We start from the raw sequence: 23,216 nt of genomic DNA on the forward strand, positions 1-23,216 counted from the left end.
GTGGAGTCTGTAGGTCCAGCAGTAGCACAGAGGAGGTGTCCTAATCCATGTGCTTCTCCCTGTTACTGCAGTACAAGCCACTGGCAAGCAGTCTGGACATAAAGGTGCCTCCAACAAAAGCTCTGCATTTCCCTCTAATCATGAGGCAGTGTGCTGTTTATTGGCCTGGGTGAAATGATGTGGTGCACTACCCAACCTTGACTTCATTCAGCTCTGTTAAACATTCTCAGCAGGAAAAGGAGGGATGGAATGGCTAAGGACAAACCTCCACAAGCAGCTCAGAGGTGGGAGGTTGTGTGACTGCCCCCCCTTTTGCTTGGGCTGGTGAATAAAAAAGGAACACATACCTACAGGGTTCTCAAGAAATCATCTCTCACAGTCATTGCATTCATAAAGAAGTGAAAGAAAACAGCACCTTCCTTCCTTTTCCTTGACTTTTTAAATTTTAGTGGTATTTTTTCATAATTTAAAATCTTTTCTTTTGAGAGCCTCTTTCAAGACCATGTGAGAAAGCTATCGATGTCTTCAACCTCTTACTTTACATGGGTATCTATTTGCATTATTTATTGTCTCTGACAAACAGCATAAAGTAGTCAACCTTATGTTCAGGGACTGAAATTTCACTCCCAACAAGGTGAACTGTGGTAGAGCATCTATTCATGCTGAATGTTTAATGTGATTGCAGGAGTCCTTGGATAATGTGGCAGGTGAAGTGTTGCACCACTTAAATTAAGAAGTTTAATGAGATCGTTTAACAGTGAATGTCATGTCAGTGCTTACCTGGCCACAGAGCTTGTATAAAGAATAAACATAATGAAACATTTGAACTATTTATAATTTACAGTAAATCGCTGAGCCTCAATCACCAAAGGGATCACCAAATATAATTGCCAGCTAATGCTTGGTCTTCAATAAAGGTCAAGTAAAATTATTAGCCGAAGCCTGGGGAGTGCTTCAGAATAGTAAGAAAATAAAGTGTCTTCTTGATGGAGCCAGGAATGCAGATACAACTGCATTTTCCATTATGGGCAATCAGGTATAACAAAGGAACTTAAACCCAGTGAAACTGCTTCTGTTTTGCTGCTTGACATTAATTTAGGATGAAGTTGCATAGCCCTGCCTTCCATAAAATCCTGTGTTCTGAAGACTCAGGTAAATAAGACATGTTCAATAGAAGTTTTGGTCTGGCACTTGAATGAAATGTCTATCACAATACAAATAGCACCTGAGGTTCTACACTCTGCAGGGAGGAGATGGGATGATCTGACTGGGCCTGGTGCTTTAAACAGGTGCCAATATGGAGATTATCTTTGCCAATCAGAATAACACTCGGAAATTAAGAAAAGTGAGCTGGCAAATCGCTGTTGACTGACCTGAGCTCGCTTCGTGGTGTTGCCCTCTGTTGGTCGAGGTAACATTGGCTGATACAAAACCAAAGTGATGACTTCTCAATGAGGCCCCTGGGCCAGAGAATATTTGCCAAGAGTGAAGAGGTGGGAGTGCAGGGAAGAGGTCTTCAGGTTTTCATTCTTTTGGTAGGTGAAAATAATTACAACCAACAGATTTTAGAAAGAAGTTCAACCTTTGGAAAAAATGCTTCAGCACTTTTTCAAGTTTTTTTTCAGGGGCTAGAACTACCTGGGAGATCATTTCCTTGTTTCTGCCACTGGCTCAGTTTCATCCCTTGCAAAGCATGGGTGACCACCACTCTATAGAAACTACATCAGGGATGATTTCTGTTCTGTCAGATTTACCGTGACCTGCCCCGATGTCACCTGTGATAAATGACACAACCTCTGGAGCAGGTGACTGGGAGAAAAAAGTGAGAGAATACAGTTTGCATGGAGTGGGTACACCAGACTGGAGCTATCCAGCTGCTCTTGCAAAACATCTCAGCTTTTGCAGGCTTGAAATGCAATATTGGAAATATAGGAAAATCTCTTCTTAGAACTGAAACAAAGCACTTATATTCCACATACAGCACTCTAGCTTTGTGAGAAATGTCTGAGACCCAGTTGTGCCCTCTTGGTGGCTGTGAACTTAGAAATCCCAAAGCCAGCAGGGCTCATGAGAGCTGTGTCATGGCAAACAAGGCAAAGCCATTGGCTCAGAAGGCAGTTCCACTTTCTCACTTCTCATCATTTTGACTTGACTTAATTTAACACCTCTGTGTCTCACTGAGATTCAGACTTCAGAGCTGTCCTCTACAAATATCTCCTTCCTGGCACTACATAAATTGGTGCTGGACATGAAATCCTGGCTAAAGGATACTGACTTTCCAGGGCTGAATTTGAGCTTACACCCCATGCGAAGTGTTGCAGCACTGATCTGAAGGCCTTGCCACTAGAATAATGTACCAGGCACGAGGCAAATAGTACAGTGTCCTCTAAAGGGCCCTTTGGAATGCTGTCCTGGGCTGCAGCACTGCTCAGTCGCCTCCCTGCATCGAGATGGGAGTGCAGCACAGGTCGCTGTTGCACTACAACATCTGTTCAGATGCTGGCGCCTGAGGTTTTTATCTCAGGATTGTCACTGACACTGTATGTGGTTTTGTTTGCTCGGAATATCTTTATCTGGCAAGCCAGATGTCAATCCACTCTTAATGCTTCACAGGGAATCTTTTTTCCTGTCCAAAAGGAACTTTATCAGTGTTCTTCTTCAATCTGCATTCTCTGAGAATTTCAGATTTGCTTCTATCTTTAATCCCTCAAATAACCTTTTCTCCTTTCCTCACTTTGCTAGCACATTTGCTTGAGATTTATATATATTTTGAATGTTATCTTTTTGATCTGCTGTTCCATTTCTCTGTTTTGCTGTTAAATTATCAATGGTTGGCAAAGCAGTGGTTTGTGGGTTTTTTTGGTCCCAAATGGGTGGGGTGAAATGTGGAAATTATTGTGGCTTTAAAATTTTATTTACATCTGATGTTAACATAATGTTTTCTTCAAGCTGGCAAATGTTAGTGATGGGAGGCCCACCCTTTCTCTGTGCAGCCACAGCAGCCGAGGTTACTCCCTCTGCCCTCCCCTCCTGGATTTAAGGATTTAAAGCAGCTTTTGCTTTGGGGAACTGTGACATCTGCAGCTCATAGTAACTCTTCGGATATTTAGTACTTCTGAGATGTGCTCCATAGCCTCAGTCTAGCAGCAGAAATAAATGCACCCCAAACTGGAACTGGTTTGTCTATCCAGGCATCTTTACAGTGCCTGGAGAACAAAGATGCATCAATAAGGGACAGTTCTAGAATAGGATTTTTACTCAAAGTACCCTTGTACTTGGCAGCATCTTACCCTGTTGATTACAGTGCTAAACATGGAGCCCTTTATCTCTTCCTCTGAGAACTGAGACATCTGAGCCAGTGCCTGGACCCCTGGGGGAGCTGCCTGGCAGACGAAAGCCCCAGATGCCAAACCTGCAGTTTGAAGGGCGCTGCAGCCTCTGAGCCCACGTTGGGCTGCCTGGCTGGTGTCCCCTTCTCTTCTGGTTTGGCACTGGGGCTGCTCACAGGGAGGTCCTCAAGCAAAGAGCCAAAGGGTTTTCATCTGTTTGCCATTTGCTTTCTGGATGTAATTTATTTTTTACTTATTTATGACTGAGAAAAATGTCTGTCTCCTAAAAGAGAGTTAAATGTGAGTCTTGCCTGGATTCATTCAGCATTCAGCCTGATCTGTACACAGTAAGAGCACAAACGTTGTGATAACCATCATTTCCCAGGCTACAGTTGCATCTTCTGTCTTCGGGATGCTACAGCAATGCCTGCAACAGTATTTTTGTGAGGCGATGAGGTGGGGCAGAGGAAGGCACTGAGCAGCAGGAGGGATCTCACCAGCTCCGTAGCTCTCCTTCACAGCTCCAGGGATATTTACCAAACCTGTTCTTCACTTACAGCTTGTCTTTGCAGACAAATGTTGTGGGGTGACCGAGTCAAGAAAAGAGTCCTTTGTGCAGAATGGCTCTTGTACCTTAAATCCATGGTTAGCAGAGTTCCCCACTAGCTGCCCCACACTGGCAAACCCTGCCCATGGTGTTCAGCTGCTCACTGCGCTCCTGGGCAGGGAGCTCCAGTGGGGTTTGAGCTCTGGGGGGATGTTGATCGTCAGGGAATTCCCAGGTGGGACTTTCTCTCTTGTGTGCTCTCCCACAACTTTGCTCCGAGAGACTTTTACTGTGGATTAAGTGTGAGGTGGGTAACAAAAGCTGCAGAGAAACAGGTCCTTGTGATGCTTACCTGAATTTGTGAGCAGAAACGTTAATGTCTCTTCAACTCACTTGTGTTTTGTCTTTTTTTTTTTTTCCCCAGAAAGTTCAGTGAAATCATTGTCAATTCCAAAAGCTAAAAGTGCTTGAAAGAGGGAAACTTTCCTATTATGGCATTGCATTTTAAACCTGCTCTTCCTTCGTGGTCTCGCTGAATACTCTCAGGAAATTAAAAACCTGCTCAAATTGACATTAAGACACTCTTCTGTTTAGATTTCAGGATGCCACTTACAATAAAACAGCTGCAAAATAATATCTGGTGGCAGTTCAAAGTGAAGATAACACAACATGTGCTATTATACCTTTCCCAAGACACTCTTAAATAGTTGAGAACCAAAAGGCCATTAAAGGGTGAGCCAAAATGTTGTTCTGATTCAGTCCTTTAGTGGTGATATTGAAGTAGGAAGGAGAAGGAGAGATGAATAGATAAATTCTTCTCCTTGAAACTGTAAGAGTTGAATGGTATTTGAGGTTGAAGCTTTTTCAGCTCTCACAGCTCTGTAGACCAAATGCAGGATCTGTGAGCGTGTCCAGTGCTGCAGAGCTTGGGTGGTTCACAGGAGAGTAGGGCACCTCTGTGTGTGGTGTTCCTCATCTTCAGGGATGGGCTGCAGAATGTGTCTCTCTTGCTAAAGCTTCTTCTCATTTTTCTTTGTCGTCCTGACTAGTACTAAGTGGTCAAAACTTTGTGCCTTGAGATACTGTGGAAGCTTTGACCTGGTAGTGCAGAAATTGCAGACCTGCATTCTGCTGTGCAGTCCCAGCTAGAATCAGGGACTAGTTGGCTTTTACAGTTGCACCTTATTGCAGTTGAGTACTCTTCTGCTCGTCCTGCCCAGCACTACCAGAGCATTTGTGTGATACCTCTGAATCTCTCTGTATAAACAGCAGTGCTGAAAGCCCCTGACTGGCCCATCTGTAGTTCCAGGCTGATGGCAGGGGACGAGGCCCTAAATGGTTCATCGTAGCACATTCCACTCTGCTGCACGCAGTTTAATTATATCCATCACTCAGCATTACTTGATGAACCAGCTGTAGGCACGAGCATCCCTAGGCTTTCATCAGGATAATTGCACTCTTTGCCACATTAGGAACTGGTTCGGGGCCAAGTCTTTTCCAAATTCAGAGTCAGTCTTGGTTTAAAAGTTTGCTGCCCCAAAGTCACTTCTAGCAGGTCATCTTGCAACAATGCATTCTTGGGGCAGCTGAAGGCTAAAAGGTCTATAAATCCTAATTGGTTATTTGTGTCACCTTCTGGCTTTAACTGGGGCAGCCCCAGATGTTTTAGCAGCGGCTCAGATCATTGTATTCTGCTGATGGGATGCATGGTGCCAGTCAGGTGCAAGGCAGCTTCCAGATGATCTCCATGGCAAGGGCTTGCAGGGACCGTGGCTCTGCTTGCTCTGAGGGTCAGTGTCATTGCTGAACCCCTGTGCAGCTGCTGTTGTGTAGGCACTGGAGCTGTTCCCGTGGGGCTCAAGTCATGTTGCAGTGGCAGCTGCAGAGCTACAGCTGAAGGCTAAAACACCCTGATCTTTCTTCTCTGTGGGAAACTGGTACATGTGGTGTGTCAAGAGATACCAGTGCTGGGTATCATCACAAAGTGCCTGCAGAATCATTTGTGAGCCATTGCAGCCCAGGAGGGGAGAGGCAGCTGGGACATGGCTCCAGGTCACAGCCTGTCCACTTGGCAGTGCCAGGGGATCACTGGTGGCAGACTGCCTAACTTAAGTTCACATGCCTTTTCTAGAGTCTTTTCTTGAGCTGAAGTGAACCACTGGTTCTCTTCTGATGGAATAAGACTGTGTTGGTTGCAGCTCTGTTGAGCACAGCAGTGAGCAGGAACATCAGCCTCCCACCCTCCCAGCTGTTTTCTCAGCAGCCCAGTTACATCAGTTAGTGGATCTGTACATTCCCCTTGCAGACACCCTCTCTGCGTGTGCCTCATATCCCAGCTCTGCATTCTTCACTGACTTGCTCCAAAAACAGTCCCAACCAAGAGTAGGACAAGTCATCAGCTGGCACAAATTCTCAAAATAAGATCACTGCTCAACCCAAATAAAGGTAACAAAATGTGACCTTCTGTTGTTAAAACCAATTAAGTTTCCTTCCATCAACTCTCAGTTCATTATCCCTTTCACCCCCCAGGCCCTGTTCTTCCATCTTTTCAGGCTTGGTGCAGAATTAATGTTAAATCCCATTAGCCTGACCCCGTTTTCCCTGTTTTCCCTTCTGGTCCTTTGAATTGATGCACTCCGACAGGTTGATTCAGCAGCTCAGGGATCAAAGGGAGTGGCAGGTCCAGGAGGAGCTTCAGGAAAGGCCTGGTTTGTAACAATTCACTTCACTTTTAATGGAGTTTGTGAAAGTGCCTCAGCAGCGGGGTCTCAGCAGGTGGGTGAGGAGCCCTGGGCTGCATCCCTGGCACAGAGAGCACCACAGGGACCTTGTGCCAGGGGAGTCCCAGCCCTGCTCCCTTGGGATCACTCCAGGAGACTGAAGCTGCTCGCTGGATGAGTGTATATTCCCTCTGGCCTTTTCCTTAGCAAGTGTGAGATGGGGAGAGCAGTTACCCAGCTCCGTCTTTCCCTCTGCACCACAAGAGCCATCTGCTCTCAGGGCTGACACCTGAGGACACCGCAGGGTCTCTGCTGTGACAGGACAGCAGGACTGCACCCCCAGACTGACAGACTCCACCAGGCACAGCTCTGCCATGATCAGCCGGGTGAAGGAGGTTTCTTTCTTCCCACTTTCTTGGAAGAAAACGAGCATTTTTGATTATAATTGCTCAACAACTATCAAATCATTTTTCAACAGTTAGCAAATCATTTCTCTTACTGACTTGTACAAATAAAATTTCCGATGCATGTGGGAATGTATGAATTGGATGAAGTGAATGGTTGCTTTAAATATGAGCTCATATTTGATTTTAATTTCTTCTCTTTTTGCGCAAAACTCTTGATAATTTAATTTTAGACATGGTGAAGAAAACTGCTGAACATAAACTATGCCATGTAAAATATACATGGTATAAACAAACAAAAAGATCCTATTCAGCCCAATATCTAGATTTTTTTCTTTTTATGCAAAGTCTCACTAATTTGAGTAATGAACTTGATCATTTCTGCAGCTCACTCCACTTGCTTATTTAATCAGTGATTATTGTTTTCATCAAAATGGGATGTATCGTGTAGGCAGATGAGGTTCTACATGAATATGCAGCAGCAGACAAACACTGGAAAAACACAAAGCAGTGAGCATCATTCTGTACTAAATAAAATCCCAGTGCTTTTATGAAGCTAAAATTATATCATGTTTAGTTTTAATAATTAAATATCCTTGGGTATTAGCAGCTGGTTATTCAAATATTTCAGTACTCTTCTTTTCAGATACTTTTCAGCAGATATTAAGTGGACTCAGATGTTTTTGTGAGATAGGATAATCCTGTCTGTCTTAACTCTTTGTAGTGCTGCATCCTCACAAGTGATATGCTGGCATCCACAGGACCATGGCCCATCAAGAGGCCGTGGTAGTTAGATGTGGGAGTTTTCTGTGTTGATCCCTGCACTGAGGCAGTGGTTAGAAACAGAATGGTTTGTTGTTATAATAACAGGTAAAGGCAACTTCATGAAAAGTAAATTATCTTGGCAAATACTTTTCACCAGCTTTAGAAGTCATGCAGTAACTGGCAGCAATTACCTTTGCTGACACAATGGATGTGCCTTACAGAAAGAAATGGTTGCTCAGGAATTTTTCCTATGGAGAATTACCTGCCATGAGACAAGGCAAGGAAAGACAGAGCAGTTCTCAGGCTGAGAGGAAGACAGTGCTGATTCTCATCTATTAACATGCTGTCACACATGGAACAACACATTTTCACAGCCTCTAAACTGGGAAACACCACAAAGCCTTTGTTATGATTTCCTGTAGCCTATTCCAGGAGCACAGAGCTGGCTTTATGCTCTGGCTTACACAAGCATGAACTGAGTGCACTGCACTGATCTTGGAGCATTACAGATATGAAAACAGAGTAAAGTCCTTTGCATAGTGCTTTATCAGTAGGAAAGAGGATAGAAAAAAGGGTTTTTTCATTGATTAAAGGACTTGCAAGAGGGAGCTTGACTCACTATTGAAGGTACTAAAAATATTTGAAGGAAGAAAATGTGGTTAATTTGTGTACTGAGTTCTTCAAAGATGCACTTTGGGCAGAAAGTGCATTTACCAATGTTTCTGTCACTCCATAGGTTTTTTTCTAGTGAGAGAAAGCTCTTATTGTCATAAAAGTTTTTAAATAGAAATATGCTGAAAAGAGAGATTTTTTTTTTTTTTTTTTTCCTTACAGGATTAAAACTAAGTAAATAACCTCATTAAATTTAGACATTCTGGGAATGAATCCTCTTTAGACGTGTCTCAGTGTAAATAGCAGTGTGGCTTGAAGCTGTGTAGGTAACCTCTTCAGGTGCACTGCTGCTTCCTGCTCACTGTCTGTCAAAATGATCATTTACGTCAAGGCTCAGCTTCCTTATTGATGGAAATGAAAAATGTGATAGACCTTTGACAGTGTGATATTAAAGCAGCCTTCCTGTGCCAAATTGTCAGCAGATAGTGTGTGTTCATTAGCTCCACACTCTGCATTCAATCAGTCCTTACACTCTTAATAGAAAAAGGTTAAAAATATTCACATTTGGACTTGTTGATGTCATCCACCTAACTGGTGCATTTTTACCATGAAAATCACAGTTCTTTCCATTTATCCTAAGCACAGCTACCTTGGAAAGTTGCTGACTCAAGTGTTAGTGGCAGCTTTTTGTGGAAGGTCAGCTAAAGTGACTAAGAGGAACATTGGCCTCATTGTGCTTTGTGTGAGCCCCTCTGCCTGCGTGTGAGGAGTTTCCCAGGAGTTCTTCCTGGTGTGGGCAGGCTCACCTGCTCCTGCCTGTGCTGCTGCTTCTCCTCCATTGTATCACCAATTTGGGGAGAATTCAGCCTGAACCAGAGCGGTGCCTGTTGTTGGCTTGTCTTCTGGGAGCCTGCCAGGTGCATGGAGAGCAAATATGGACAGGAACCATCACTGATGGTGCTGCTCAGGGGAGGGCAGAGCTGAGCAGGTGCTGCCAGAGATCCTGGCACGGCTCCAGAGCAGCACCTGTGCCCCTCCACGGACCCTCCACGGACCGGAGGGAGACGCCTTCCGCTCTAATGCTGGGGGATGTTGCAAAAGAGATTCCAAACACACCTATGGCTCATCCTTTACCAGCCTGTTAACCCCAGCAGGGCTGGGAATATTTAACCAATGATCCTACCAGGGAACAACAATTAAAACAGAAGATTGTATGTTAGGCTATTTTTTTTAAAAATTGTTTTAGATTTTTGTTGGTGGGATCAAAGGCCAAAAACAAACAGTTTGGAAACAAACTGTGAATGTGCCAGAGATGAACAGGCTATAATATAATATATAATATATAATATGCAATATATAATATATAATATGCAATATATAATGTATAATATATAATATACAATATGCAATATATAATATGCAATATATAATGTATAATATATAATATATAATATGCAATATGCAATATACAATATATAATATATAATAATATGCAATATATTATATATAATATATAATAATATGCAATATATAATATATAATATATCATATGACTGCACAAACTGCCTGAGCTCCAGGCAGGCATGCTGAAGAGGGGACCAGGCAGATGTGGCAGCTCTCTCTCTTGAACAGCTCTCACAAGGCCCTTGCACAGAAACTTCTGCTGTGAACGTGACCTGCACTGATGCCAGGAGGAAATCTGCTCGCCAAGGCTGGCACCTTGGGTCAGCAGAGTGGCACTGGGGGACGTGGTTTGGTGATGGGCTTGGCAGTGCTGGACTCGATGATCTTAAGGGTCTTTTTCAAATGAAGCATTCCTGTGATTCTGTGTTTGGAGCTGACATAATGCTGAGTAATCACTGTTTCTGTGAATCTCTGGGTTACTTATCGAAACATGCTAACATTTTAGATCAGAGTGTAGTTGAAGAGTCTAAACCCCACATTGCTGTATTTTTTCTGCAGTAATCTGCAATATTTTAATTTCCAAAGATGAATAATGCGAATGCCAGCAAGGCTTGATAAACAGTTTTTGCCAGCACTGATAAAAATGAGCATTTTTTTCATACATGCAGTTCAACTAAACTGACATCTCTTGTGAATGTGGTGGGAGAGGAATTTTGCTTTACTATAGTATATACCTTTAACAAGTTTTCTAGCCCTTATCGAACTTAGACACACGTCTCTGCCTTTACTTAAAAATATTTATTTGAAATAGGCACTTATAGGTCTTTCTAGTAAAGGCTGTCAGGCACTCAGGTTCTGGGCTAGCAAGATGAAAAAAATAAATAATGGCAGTAATGTGCTGATGATTCATAAACTTAAATAGAAAAATAAATAGAAAATTGTTTAACAAATCAGGGTGAAACATTTCCTTCCTTTCTAGCAAAATACCACTGAGCTGCATGCATCAATACCAGCTTATTTAGGGAATAAGTCATCCTGCACGTAGCTGATTTTCTTTGATTATTTTCATGTGTACCAGGTCTTGTGCAGTTGCACATTTGGAAGGTGCTTCAGAAGCTTTTGTTATTCAAGTATTTTTCAGTGCATTTTTTGTTGTTAAGCATACAAATAATCTAGACTTAGCAATTGCATACAATTAAATTTATGAAAGGAAAACGACCTTAATGCATTTCATAGTTTTACTCTAAAATACAGTAACTTGCAAATTATAGTGGCTTTAAAATCAGAGAAAAAGGGCTGCATATGACATGGTATTAAAAGGTAGTGTTTTCCTTATTTACTTTTTACTGCAGCAGCAGGGATGCTGAGAAAATGTCATTGTCACAGACAAATGAATTCCTAGGATCAATTCAAAGGTACTCCTGGGACTGAGGGGATTGTTAAAAAATGTTTTGTAGACACCAGTGAGTTAAATCTCAAAACAGTGGTGAGTTGGTGACATATCTGTGGTAGAGGTGGAAAATCTGAGTTCTAACTGGATTGGCCTCCTGGGAAAAGTCTCCTTAATAAATGTACTTGTGCACCCAAGAGATGGAAGATGAGGTGAAGGACAGCTCTCAGCTCTTCACCTCGTGTGTAATCGTTGCACATTCTGCTTCTGAACACGTGGACATGGGGACCCTTACCCATAAAGTAATCTGTGACAGTCCAGTGTGAAAATTGCATTGTTTTGGGAGAGCTCCAAGTGTGCTATAGTTCAGCACATGCTGTTCAGTGCTTCACCAGATCAGAGACACAGTGATTGCACCATTGTATGGTGTGTTTGATAAGACCCTGGAGATGAGATTTTAAGTGCTGATGTTGAAATTGTGCTATAAAATAATTGGAAATTGAGTAATTTACTTTTTTCCCAGTGAATATTTATTTTAAAGACAGTCAAAAAGCAACAAGTTGCAAAGTTTTAATGAGTGCATGCAGTGAGAATTTTATTATCATAAAAGCTGTAGGGTTTATTAGCTGATATAGGGCTGGAGTTTGTCATTAGCTAAAGGCCTTTCAGGGTTTCATGGGATATAGCTGCAAAACATTCCAAACAAATGAATATTCTATTTTAAAAGAATAATGAGACATTGAGGGTTTTTATAGACTCCAAAGTTTGCTAAACCAATATCTCTAATTAGATGGAGAAACTCTCTATAGATGCTTTGCATCAACGGCAGTACACACAGCAAATGTTTTAAGTATTTACATATCAAATACTGCTGGCAGCGTTTTGGCAGCAGTCCAGAGCTGTAGATAGTTTTAATCACATTTGTTCATTAATCCTTGGTGGAATTCTCTTATAAGGTCTCTTTAGGATTTTCATTTAAGCGTGTGCTGCTGCTTCTCAGCAGTGGGCTTATTTATTTATTTTATAAATGCTATCTGAAGCCTTGAATTTATAGAAAATAGGTTGTGGAGTGGCTCAGGAAGCAGACGATGGAGTATATATTCTATTTTCTCTCAGTAGATCTCCTTTGTACCCAGGCATTTATGTACTCTCACTGGGAGGAGGTTTATTCAGCAGTGTGACATCTAAAAAAGACTTCCACTCTTTTTTGACTGTGCTAGTTCTTTTCTTTTCCATAGGAAACCGACAGTGGTTGAATGGGAAGCAGTAATTGAAAGTACAGCAAAGGGGGCTGTATTGCTAATAGAACGTCTGGAGCATCACACAGCCCTGGCAAAGCTGCACTGAGAGTAGCTGCATCCCTTGTGATGCCTGATCAGTGCCTGCAGCTCCAAATGCAGGAGGCTGACACTTTGAAACACACAGGTGTGGATTCCCAGCCCAGATGGCAGCGCTGGTGCTGGAGCACAACTCTCATCTCCCGAGCACTGCAGCGAGCTCAGCTGCTGAGGCAATAGTTTCCTTCCATTATCTTGTTCCTCCCTTAAACCTGACTTGAAAGACAAAACAAACCATTTAAGACAACACTGTTGTAAAAGCAGAGGTATTAACTGTCACCCAGAGCCTTCCTCATGCAGTTGGCCTCTGAAATTATATCTGTTGTTCTCATTTTTATGGTACATTTTATGAACAACTGTTGTTACAGGAATCAGCTTTGCTGAGAGAGGCCTGCCGTGCTAATCTCTGTTCTGTGATGGATAGCAAAGGCTAAATACAGCCTTCCCCTTTCTTTGCATTTTTAGATGGCAGACTTGTTTGGGGTTTTCTTCTTACTACAGCCTGGGTCAGGCTCCTCTGAGCCTCCCCTTGCAGTAAATTGCCTTTGGAGAGGCAGGAGGACTTGAGAGCATCAGTGAGGGTCAGGCTGCCTATCCAAGGTCTGAAAGCTGAACCTTGCAAGGTTTTTTCCTGTATTCTCCTCATGCTGCATTTGCGTGGTTGATCATCTTGCTGGTAGTGTTCCAGAAGGAGGTTTTGTAGCGTTTTGCTTTTTTCTGTTGAATTCATCTGTTGCATCCTTTTGTAAGGCTACGTGCTGTGCCCACATGTGTGCCAGCTGGCCTGGTGGAAGGGCCAGAGCAGGTCAGGGTCCCTTTCTGGGGTGGGAAGATGCCACGAGTGCTGCTGTGTCCCAGCAGACACGGGAGTGCAGCTTCCAGAGTGCACTGGGTGCTGTGCAGGTGTGTGCCGGACCTGGCAACAGCCCTTCCCTGGCTCCTGGGCTGCTCTCCTTCCTCCCCAGCTCCTCTGTGCCCCGCAGTGATGCAGAACCTGGGGAGCCAGTCTGAGCACAGGCACTCCTTACGTGGAGGGAGAGGGATAGCCCCGGGCTGGGGATAACCAGGGAAGGAACTCTCCTGCCACGGGGGCTTGGTAGTGATGGCATGTCCTGATATTCTGGGTTAATGACTCTGAAATTAATAACTTACTGAAATCAGTGAGTTTAAGCATCATTATAAGAATTTATTGAAAAGAAGATAGCAGAATTTAAGGCTCTCAGTTCTTCCACTTCCAGGCTCTTGTGCGCACATCTGCATGTTTAACCATGTTTAGCCACATTAACCATTAATATCATGCTTCACTCTGAATAGATGAGTTTTGCCCCATAATTCTGGTTCTCTTTTCTGAAGTCTTTCCCTTCTCTGTAAGCGACCTTGTAGAAACAGTTTCTTGGCAAAGAGCTGCTGGGGTTGCTGTAGGTCTGGGTTCTGTGGGGCTGAGCCTTCACACAGTCACAGGAGTCCTGGGAAAGGAAACTGTGGGGATGAGTCAGGCGGGTATGGGTGGAAATACCAAAGCTTTGGGCACTGGGAGAACTTGTAAGAGTTTTAACTTTTCTCTTCTGGCTGTATGTTTGCCTTCATCATCCTTGCTTCAGAGCTTTCATTGCTGCTTCAAACCACATTGGCCTCCTTGCCCTATTCTCCCAAACCCTTTTGCCTCTGTGTTTCTTTTTGTGCCTGTTCAGCTGCTCTTGTGATCCTTGCCTGCCTCTCCAGCACTCCACAGCAAGCAGAACTGCTGCCACTGCTGCTCACCACAGGCAGGGCTGATCCCCTCCTTGCACTCACTCCTCCTGTGCAGCAGCCAGCAGGCTTGTCATTAGATAGCCCTAAGTTAATCAAGATAAATAATTAATAAACTCAGAGCAGTTCTCTTTCCTTCATCTGATTCTTACCCAGAATCAAACCATCTTGTTTCCATACCTGTGTGCTGCCAAAAGCTTCTGAACTTTTGATCCAACTTAGCCAAATTGTTACTCAATTGTATAGGTTTTGACATTCTAATAATCCCATTGAAATGTCTGCTATTCCATACATCCTTGAAATTGCCCAGGAGTTAAAGTACCTTGCTGAATCAAGAACATTTTTATTAGCCATCACTATCTTCCAGAAGTAACAATCTCTTGTTTTCCTTTTCTCATATTCTCCAAAGACTTTCCTAATCTATTTTCACAGCTGCAGACTGAGGGCATCTCTGCTCTTTGCTTGGATTAGTCACCAGGGTTGGAGGGTTTGCTTAAAACCAGCAAGAGCAGCACTGCCCTTTGTTCTGGGCAGTGCCTGGCCGTGGTTGTGTGCAGGGGTTCTTGTGCTGCTTTCTGCACAGCCCTCCAGCGTGCTCAGACAGTGCAAACACAAAGTCAGTGTTTCTCTTTCAGTTTTTCATTTCAGTCCCCAGTGTACAGGCCATATTCTGAAGTTACTGCCATGCTCAGCATGTGTGTGTGCTTACTGAGTGCCTGGTTTGCCTGCTCACACCCTGGGACTCCTCAGTCCCAGGCCAGGGGCTGCTCATGAGGAAACACTGGTAGCAGACTTTGCTTTGCTTTGGCAATACCTTCTGAATTTACTTCTGCATGTAGGACTCCCCTTTTTCTCTTCCTTAGACCTGTAACTCTAATCTTGACCCTAACCCCAAGCAGAGCCCCAGCCCAGGGGCTCAGCCACGTCCCCAGTTGAGCAGTGCCGTGGGTTGAGTCACTTCTGCAGCCTCTGGAGCCCCACTGCCTGCCCAGCCGAGTGCTGCCATCCTTGAGCCCAGCCCTACGGGGGCTTGGCTGAGTTTTGCTGGGTGGCATCTCAGCAGGTGGGCACAGTGCTCTGCCCCCACCACCCCTGCCCACCCTTGCTGCAGGAGGGGAGCTGCAGGACCTGACCGAGGTGACCTCGGCAAAGGTCTGGGGGAGAGGGGCAGCCCCGTCCCAGCTGGCAGAGCTGCCCTTGCTGAACACCAGATCTGCAGCAGTGAACTCCAATGTGCTTTGTTTCCCATCACTCTTCTTCACTTGTCGCCTTCCCGTGGCAGCCCTCCCACGTGCACAGGCTTTCTCCACACTCAGAGTTCACTGGAGGATCAGTTCTGCATTTCTCCCTGTGCTGCACACCTGAAAATGCCCATTTTCTCCCAGCCTCTCTACACTCACACCACCCTCCCTCCCTGCTAATGATACAGGTAACCAGCTGACTAATCCTTCTCCCTGGTGCCTTGCCCTCCAAGTGAGTTTAATAGCAAAAGGAAATAGAAGTGGGAGCTGTGTGGATGCATCCATCAGGCCCAGCCTCAGGCACCAACTGCAGAAGGGCTTTTTCCTCCATCTGTATTCGTGCTGAGTTTCACGCTGGGGAAACTGGTAGGAATGTGATATGTAATATCAGTGTATTTTTAATCAGTAGCATGAACTACCCTCCCTCTCCCCATGACTTGATTTCCTTCTTAGGAAGGCTCTGTTGCACTTGTTACTTTTCTGTTTCACCATGATAGTTAGTAAAAGATTTTGTGCCAAATTTATGCTCAGTGAATTATCCCTGAAATTTGTGGAGCTACGGCAGAATTTAATTTGGCAGTGTGAGTTGCTCTTGCTCCCAGTGATATCTTCAGCTGAAAATTTCAGCTTTCTATTGCCTTACTTAGAGAAAAAATGGGCCCATGTCTCCAGTCTTTGTCCAAAGGAGTGCCAGAGGCATTGGAAATAGCTGGTGCCAGAGGCACTGCCGTGGCAGAGACTCCACTGCTGCTCTGTGTGAAGTGTGGCAGCAATCTGTGCCAGAGGCATTTAGGAAATCCACCCCTGAAGGCAAAGTTTTCTGAAAGGTGAGGAGGATTTTAACAAATGCATTAACATACGGCATGTTCAATACCTTTGATTTTCTTCTTAATATCTTCTGGTGGAATAAGTCAGAGGTGATGTGCAGCATCCTCATGATGTTGGGGCCAGAAGGAGCACTTTGAATGAAAGCTTAATAGAAATTCAGTGTGCTGCCATGCTGAGCATGGAATTGGTTGACTGCATAAATCTAAATGTCAATTAACCAGAAAGTTTTACCAAATGGAACTATGATATTTTAGTTCCATGTTGTCAACACATGAAAAGAAGCACATTAATTGAGAAGGAGTAAAACTCTGTATGAGTTCTTTAAAACAAACAATTAAAAATATTCGAAGTAGGATCAAGATAACAGCAATGTTTTCAAGAAGAGGGAAAATGTCAATTATTGATTACTTTGAGAACTAAGCATTATTTGGACATTTATAAGAATTATCTAAAATCTGAGAAGCAATGAGAAGTTTGTGTGGCAGCCCCAATACCCAATACACTTGGTAGAGTACTGCTGAATAGCAAAATACAGGTTGGTGAGCAATCTAGAAATGGTGATGTTTTATTGAGTGGTGTGGATTGTTAATTTGGTTGATTTGCTTTCTATCCTGTAAGGAAATTAAAGCTCAAGCACTTCCAAACTTGATTATATTTCTAAAGATCATCTTTGCATGCCAGCTTTTGCCTAGAAACTCACTTGAAGACGTCAGCCATTGAAACCATTTCATGTGGAAGCATTGCTAAGTAAATTCACTAAATGCCTATTCATCCCAGTAAGATGGAGAGTCACTGGAGCAGCAAATGTGAAAATCTGCACAGCTTACTATACAGAAAGCAGTTTCTGAGTTTGCCAAATTGAGATGCAGAGTCTGACCCTGGGAGGTATTGCGGCTCACATGAGGGAGTAAAGGAAGAGGGTCTCAGGGCCTGGTCTGTCAGGATGGTTGATTGACAGATAATTCATTTGGTCTGGATAAAATCAGCGAGTTTATGAAAATGGTTTACTTGGCTGATAACATTTCCAGGTTGCAGCCTGACCCCAGAAGTTAAACACATTTTGTACAGTTAAACGCATTCAGGTTTAACTTGGTTTTCTGTGGCTTATAATAATGGAATGTTTTCAAAATACAGTACTATTGACAGCTCTTTTATCTTGAGTTTTTGTGCCATCAACTTCATTACAGACCATTGCTTAAATGGGCGTTGTATCCATAAGGTTGTGGGTTTGAATGCTATTCAGGAGATTAGGATCTTTTTAATGTGATTTATTCCGTTTTCCTAAATATGCTGACCTAGATAAATAGAGGACATTTTTGCTCCATTGTTAAAGAAATAACACACCACAAAAGCTGTCAAGCGTAAATACATTCTTGGACATGTCAGCTGAAATGCTGAAAATGCTGGTGTCAGATTGCCTGTCATACTAATTGGAATTAACCTTCTAAATTCCTTTGTTCCTATTAATTATATTGCCTTTTTGACATCAGAATTCTCTTGCTTTATGCATTCCAACCTTGGCCTCTTCTCTATTACACAATGAAAACAAATAAAATGCCAATAGATACTGAACCAAATTCCCTAGGAAATGTCTGGCAAAGCGTGTAAAATGGGACTATCAGTGCAGTCATCTTGCAGCTGGATTTTCATACTTAACAGGTGTTGAGCTGTATTACTTCATACATACTCTGTTATAGTGCTTAAAATACCTGCCAAGGGTTGATAAGAAATTTGTTAAGGTGTGTTAAAAAAAAAGCTGTGCTTCCTTCCAAGTATGCTTTCCTGAGCAGAGGGATTCATTGAAGTCCAGCAGCAGGATGGGAGGTTTTTTGGAGCCACCTCCTTCAGAAGCTGAGAATGGTCCCCAAATGAGAACAATAAGTATGTCAATTGCTCTAGACACAGTGGTTTTCACAGTGTGATTTGTGCACCTTTTGTTCTTTCTCTTGCAGGACAAACGATCAGCTCGTGGCATTCCTGTCCAGATACCGTGATATGAACTTCTTGAAATCACATGGGAGGGACAATGCAAGGTGAGTTGGCCCTTTCCTCACCCTATTTTAACCAAAGCACTGAGAATTGTTGTATGGTGATGGTTTTCCAGCACTACCTGACTGAAGAAATCCCTAGTCCAGGAAAGAGAAGGGAAGGAGGAGGAAACCCTTTCCTGAGGATGGTTTTTTTTTCCAGAATGATTTCTTCCCAAAGATGCTTTTGTGGGGAGAGAGGCACTAAGCAGACTGATGTTGCTTGCTTGTGAGCAAGTGGCAACTGCCCCCCACTCCAGCACTGCCCAGGTGGCCCCAGGCACTCTGGTGAGCAAGACCTGTGTTAGCTGAGGTCTGCAGCAAAGCCTGGCATGGGCAGAGCCCCGGCTGTGGGAGCCTGTAGCAGCCTGCAATGCCAGTAAGAGTGACGATAGTGGCTGGAGCTTATCACAATCTACTAAAGTTTGGAGGTCCTTGAATCAAATCCTTCCTCATTCACCCTGCACGGGTCTCAGGGAGAAGAGAATGTGCTGTGTTTCCCACCAGTCATCAGTAATACTTAAACTTGCCACTGTGGTTTGAGGGAGCAGCAGTGACCAAACACCATCTTCCAAAGATTTCAACAACCTCTGCACATGAAAGGACTTTCCCATCTGACTGCCGTGGTCCTGTTTTCCTATTTATTCATAGTTCTGCTGTTCCTCTTTTTCGCTAGTTTTGTACTGTAACATCAGTCCTACTGCACTTCCAGCAACTCCATATGCTGAGTCCCAGTGGCTTTGCATCTAAAAATACTGTTTTATTCTGCTTGCGTCACCGGGTCTTCCCTTTATTCTGTAAAATGTCAAGTGTACCCACCCAGAGAATGGGACACCCTGAGTCGTGTGCTCAGCACAGCAGGCGGACAGGATAACTCACAGGGCTCTCTCTCTTCTTGGCCGTTCTTACTCTTGTCACTAGATTTATCAATTCTGTTGTGTTCCTGTTTAAATTAAGTCGTCACAAGCATTCATCTTGTGCATGCAGAAATTCTATAGCAGGTAGTAAAAAATAATCTCGTGAGGAGTAATATTTAAAGCCAAGTCAACAGTTTTCACAGGAGAGTCCCTGGTTTGGGAAATGCAGAGTGTCAGAGTGATTGGCAGGCTGAGCTCTAGCTGGCAATAGTGATCCACAGCAGAGTTAGTGAAAGAGGAGAGGAAGAACCAGGGAGAAGCAGCCAGTCTCTTATGCCTCCTTGCTCCTCTGGTGCACCTGACTCTTCTCAAATTCCCTGAGCTGGCTAAGGAAAATAACTAATGAATGATGACACACCAACATCAGGCTGGTTCAAATATGCCAAGTTCAGCTGGATCAGAACAATTTAGATCACTAAAACACAGTAAGCTGATACTAATTTAATAATGAAATGAGCTAATGTGCCACTTGTCCTTCCATCACAGGAATAACAAACTCCTTTAGTAATTCAATGGTTCTCTTTGTATGAACAACTAAATACCTTTTAGCTTACTACAAGATGTCACTGTGTTTTATTTTTTTTCCTGGATTTCTACCATAAATTCCCTGTGCATCAGGGAACATGCTTTGGGACACAAGTGCAGATTTGCCATCCCTGTCTGCCATGGTTGCCTAATCCCCACGTCCCATAAGTGCTCCCACTGCTGACCACTGGATGAATGGATCCTTTCACATTACCCCTTGGCACGTCCCCAAATGTTCTACCAGGGAGATAGAGTGACTGCCCTCCTCCTGCACAGCCCAGGCAGCTGCAGACACACTCAAGCCAGCAGCTGCAAACGCCTCTGCGTAATGCTGGTGTTTGGTAAAAATTCATTCCATTGTTTCCAAAAGCTGATCAAAAAGTAGTTATCCCCTGTTTGTACTGTGGGTGAATTTCCAGCTCCGCATCTACCTGTTGAGAGAGAAATATTTTAAGTGAAGATTTCTAGCCTGATATTTCATGTTTAGTGTTGGAGTGAGTCAGTCTAAACTGACTCAGTGTCTAAACTGGTCAGTGCACCCTCTGCTCTCCCCATCTGACACACAGCTCCCACCTGACTTTCACTGTGTGCCCAGGTGTGTGAGCTGTGCTCATACCAGTCAGGTTTATCCCTGTGGTTGGAATGGTGAAGTCCTCTGGGCTGAAATACCTTCTGCAAGCTCAGGCAGGTGAGACAAGAGCAAAGGCCCACCTGGGCTGTCAGCCCGTGTCCATGTCCTACAGCCAGTGTCCCCAGGGAGCAGGAGGATGTGGTGCTGCTTTACAGTATTGTCCCAGCCTCTTGTGACCTTTGCCTGGGGAATTTCCACAGCTCAACTCAGTGACTTGCTCATTTTAAGAGTAAGGGATGACTATTTTTTTCTATTAATTTTTCCAGTTTTTAGATTTTGCTCTTTGCTTTGTCCTGTCACAGCCCAGGGGGAAAGAAATACCCATGAAGAGAATGGTATGGCCAAGAGCTTAGTAAGGCCTGGAAGAGAAGCAACAGCCTCGAGGATTGGCAGCAAAAAGTTAAGAAAAAAAAGGACAGCTTTTAGAACACAGGCCAGTGTCCATGTTTTTGGGCAGCAGAAGAAAACTCCCTTAGGATATCCTATCTCAAAACACACTGGAACAGAATTTTTAGTCTAAAACAACTAATTGAAGCCATGGTAAGGGAGAGGACACTGGACTATACTGGCTGCTGCCCCGTGTACAGTAATGATTGAGCTGGTCCAAGGTCTTTTTCTCAAAACGTGAACTAGTGATACAGGAGCACAGCATCTAAACCAAATTGAAAGCAGTGTATAAACCTTGCTAATAATTTCAAATTTAATTTATGGATGAATAATGGTTCCTAGTCAATAAGCTTTTCAACTGTCTAAGTCTGCCTTGTAAACAACTGAAAACTCTTAATTTTAAGTCATCATAGTCTTTGGATCACACAACAGAGAAAGTTTAGAAGTGCTATCTTAAAGCTGAAATGCTTGTACAGCTCAATTACATTGTACTTTGTATTCCAGCCATCACAGTATCAGTGCATGTTTTACTGCCAAATAAGGAGAGAAACCAGGCTTCCTTTTACAGAGTTAAGTTCTGTTTTAGTTATGCCAAAGTAATGAAAAAGTGCATCGCTCTGATTTTCCTTTAGTGGCTTCAGCAGAGAGAATGGACATGAAAATGGCTCCTTCACTCAGCTGGAGAAGCATTATTTCCTGACGGAGGTGGATGTATGAAATGAAATTGTACACAGTGGCTGGGGTTATTACATAGTGCTTAGTGGGCAACACATTTCCTCCTCTTTTCAGTGTCTTAGACTATTAAAAGCAAGTGAATAACCTGGTGGTTGTATAAGCTGTTGCAATTTGGAATACGCAGAAGATTTTTTCTTTTTTGGCAGGAGCAGCACCTGGCTGATGTATTATAAAATAGAAAGACAGTCAAATGTGACATCTTCAATGACAGGCAGGAGAAGGGGGACTTTGCATAGAAACCTTTCCCCAGCAGTCATTTGGGAGCAGTGTAAAAATGCTCTGAAGGCTGGATGCTGTTAGATCTTAGAGGAATCTTGAGCTCATAGGCAAAATACAAACAGCTAAAGAAAAGGCCCTTAAAAGTTTGGTATGTATCCATATTCTTTTCTTCTGCTGGTTTTTTCTCCTCATTAATGCTATTCTTTGCAGTTGTCTTGTGCCCTTTCTGGCTTCTGGGTTACAGATAATTTTAGAGGTGTTGGTGAACTGTACCAAGGAGCATCACAATCCCATTCCAGTTCTCAGAGGCTAGAGAAACCTTAATTCCAAAGAACTGGAGCATGTTCCCAAAATCTCCACTGCTGGCACACATCTGTTGCACCCACCCCCATTTCAGAGGTGCCTTTTTTCTTCAGTGGCACATGCTGTTTGTTGATGTGCTGTACACGGGGTTGAGGGGGGTTTGGTGGTCAGTTAGGAAAATGGATCACACAGTAAATGCTGTTGTGTATTACACTGATGAATTGCCCAGTAAGTGCCCAAATACTAGGGAAAAAAAAGGATTCATTATCGCTGGTGTTGGAGTAGTTTAACTGCACGTCCTTGCAGCACTTGCACTGCTGCTCATGTAACACATCTGGTGGTTCCTTTGGCACAAATTACCCTCAGCCTCATACTTTTTTTGCTAAGATTTTTAGAACACTTGAGTGTTCTGGAGCACATGGACTAAGATCTATTTTTTGCTTGGAAGCAGTTCAGCCCAACAGTTGCATGAGAAGTGTAGTGACTGAAATAGCAACATGCATCTTCTGTGCAAAGAGACTGCACTTCAAAAATTCAGACATTACAGCTAACTTCCAAATGTTCTTAGTGCTTTATGCTAAGCATTAGGGGAGCCATAAAGCCTTTACTGCTTCAGCTTGACAATTTGCCTCCTTGTAGGGCTTTTATTTCTGCTCGGCTTTAGAAAACAGTGCTCTAAGCTGTCAGTGCAAAGAGAAACAAAACCAGCCATGTGTCTTGACGTGGGACTAAGTAGGATGTTCTTTGTTCTTAGAGTGTACAAGCAAGATCATCCACTGGTTCAGGAAGGTGCTTTAAGTGAGAAGGTTTGAAGTAGCCATACTTAATGGGGCAAGGATGAATTAGGAAGGAGGTGAAAATTGAGATACTGGTAAAATAATCAGGAATCTTACTGCTGTCTGAGAACATTGAGATGCACGCTTCATTTGCAGCCATGTGAACAGTAACTTTTGTGCCCTGTCATCTGAGCTCCTGAGGTGTTTTATAGAATGGTTATGACAGGGAACATAATTTTAAGCTGCACAGATGATGTTGGCTCTGGTGTACCCACAGGTCAGTGGCCTGATGTGGTAGCTTGAAAACCTTTATAGAAGGGGCTCACACTTGCCCTCAGTCACTAGAAAGGAGATGAGACAAGAAACCTTC

General features: G+C 43.5%; 1 protein-coding gene across 4 annotated transcripts in view; it reads left to right on the forward strand.

Moving 5' to 3' along the window:
* Positions 1–23,216, forward strand: part of XYLT1 (xylosyltransferase 1) — a 169,329-nt gene that overhangs the window by 110,804 nt on the left and 35,309 nt on the right. For all 4 annotated transcript variants that reach the window (XM_039560113.1, XM_039560115.1, XM_039560112.1 and 1 more), the window contains one exon: positions 18,279–18,359. In XM_039560113.1, the coding sequence (XP_039416047.1) occupies positions 18,279–18,359 (81 nt within the window). The remainder of the gene's footprint in view (positions 1–18,278; positions 18,360–23,216) is intronic.

This window comes from Corvus cornix, chromosome 14 (assembly GCF_000738735.6).
Source record: "Corvus cornix cornix isolate S_Up_H32 chromosome 14, ASM73873v5, whole genome shotgun sequence".
Lineage (NCBI taxonomy): Eukaryota > Metazoa > Chordata > Aves > Passeriformes > Corvidae > Corvus > Corvus cornix.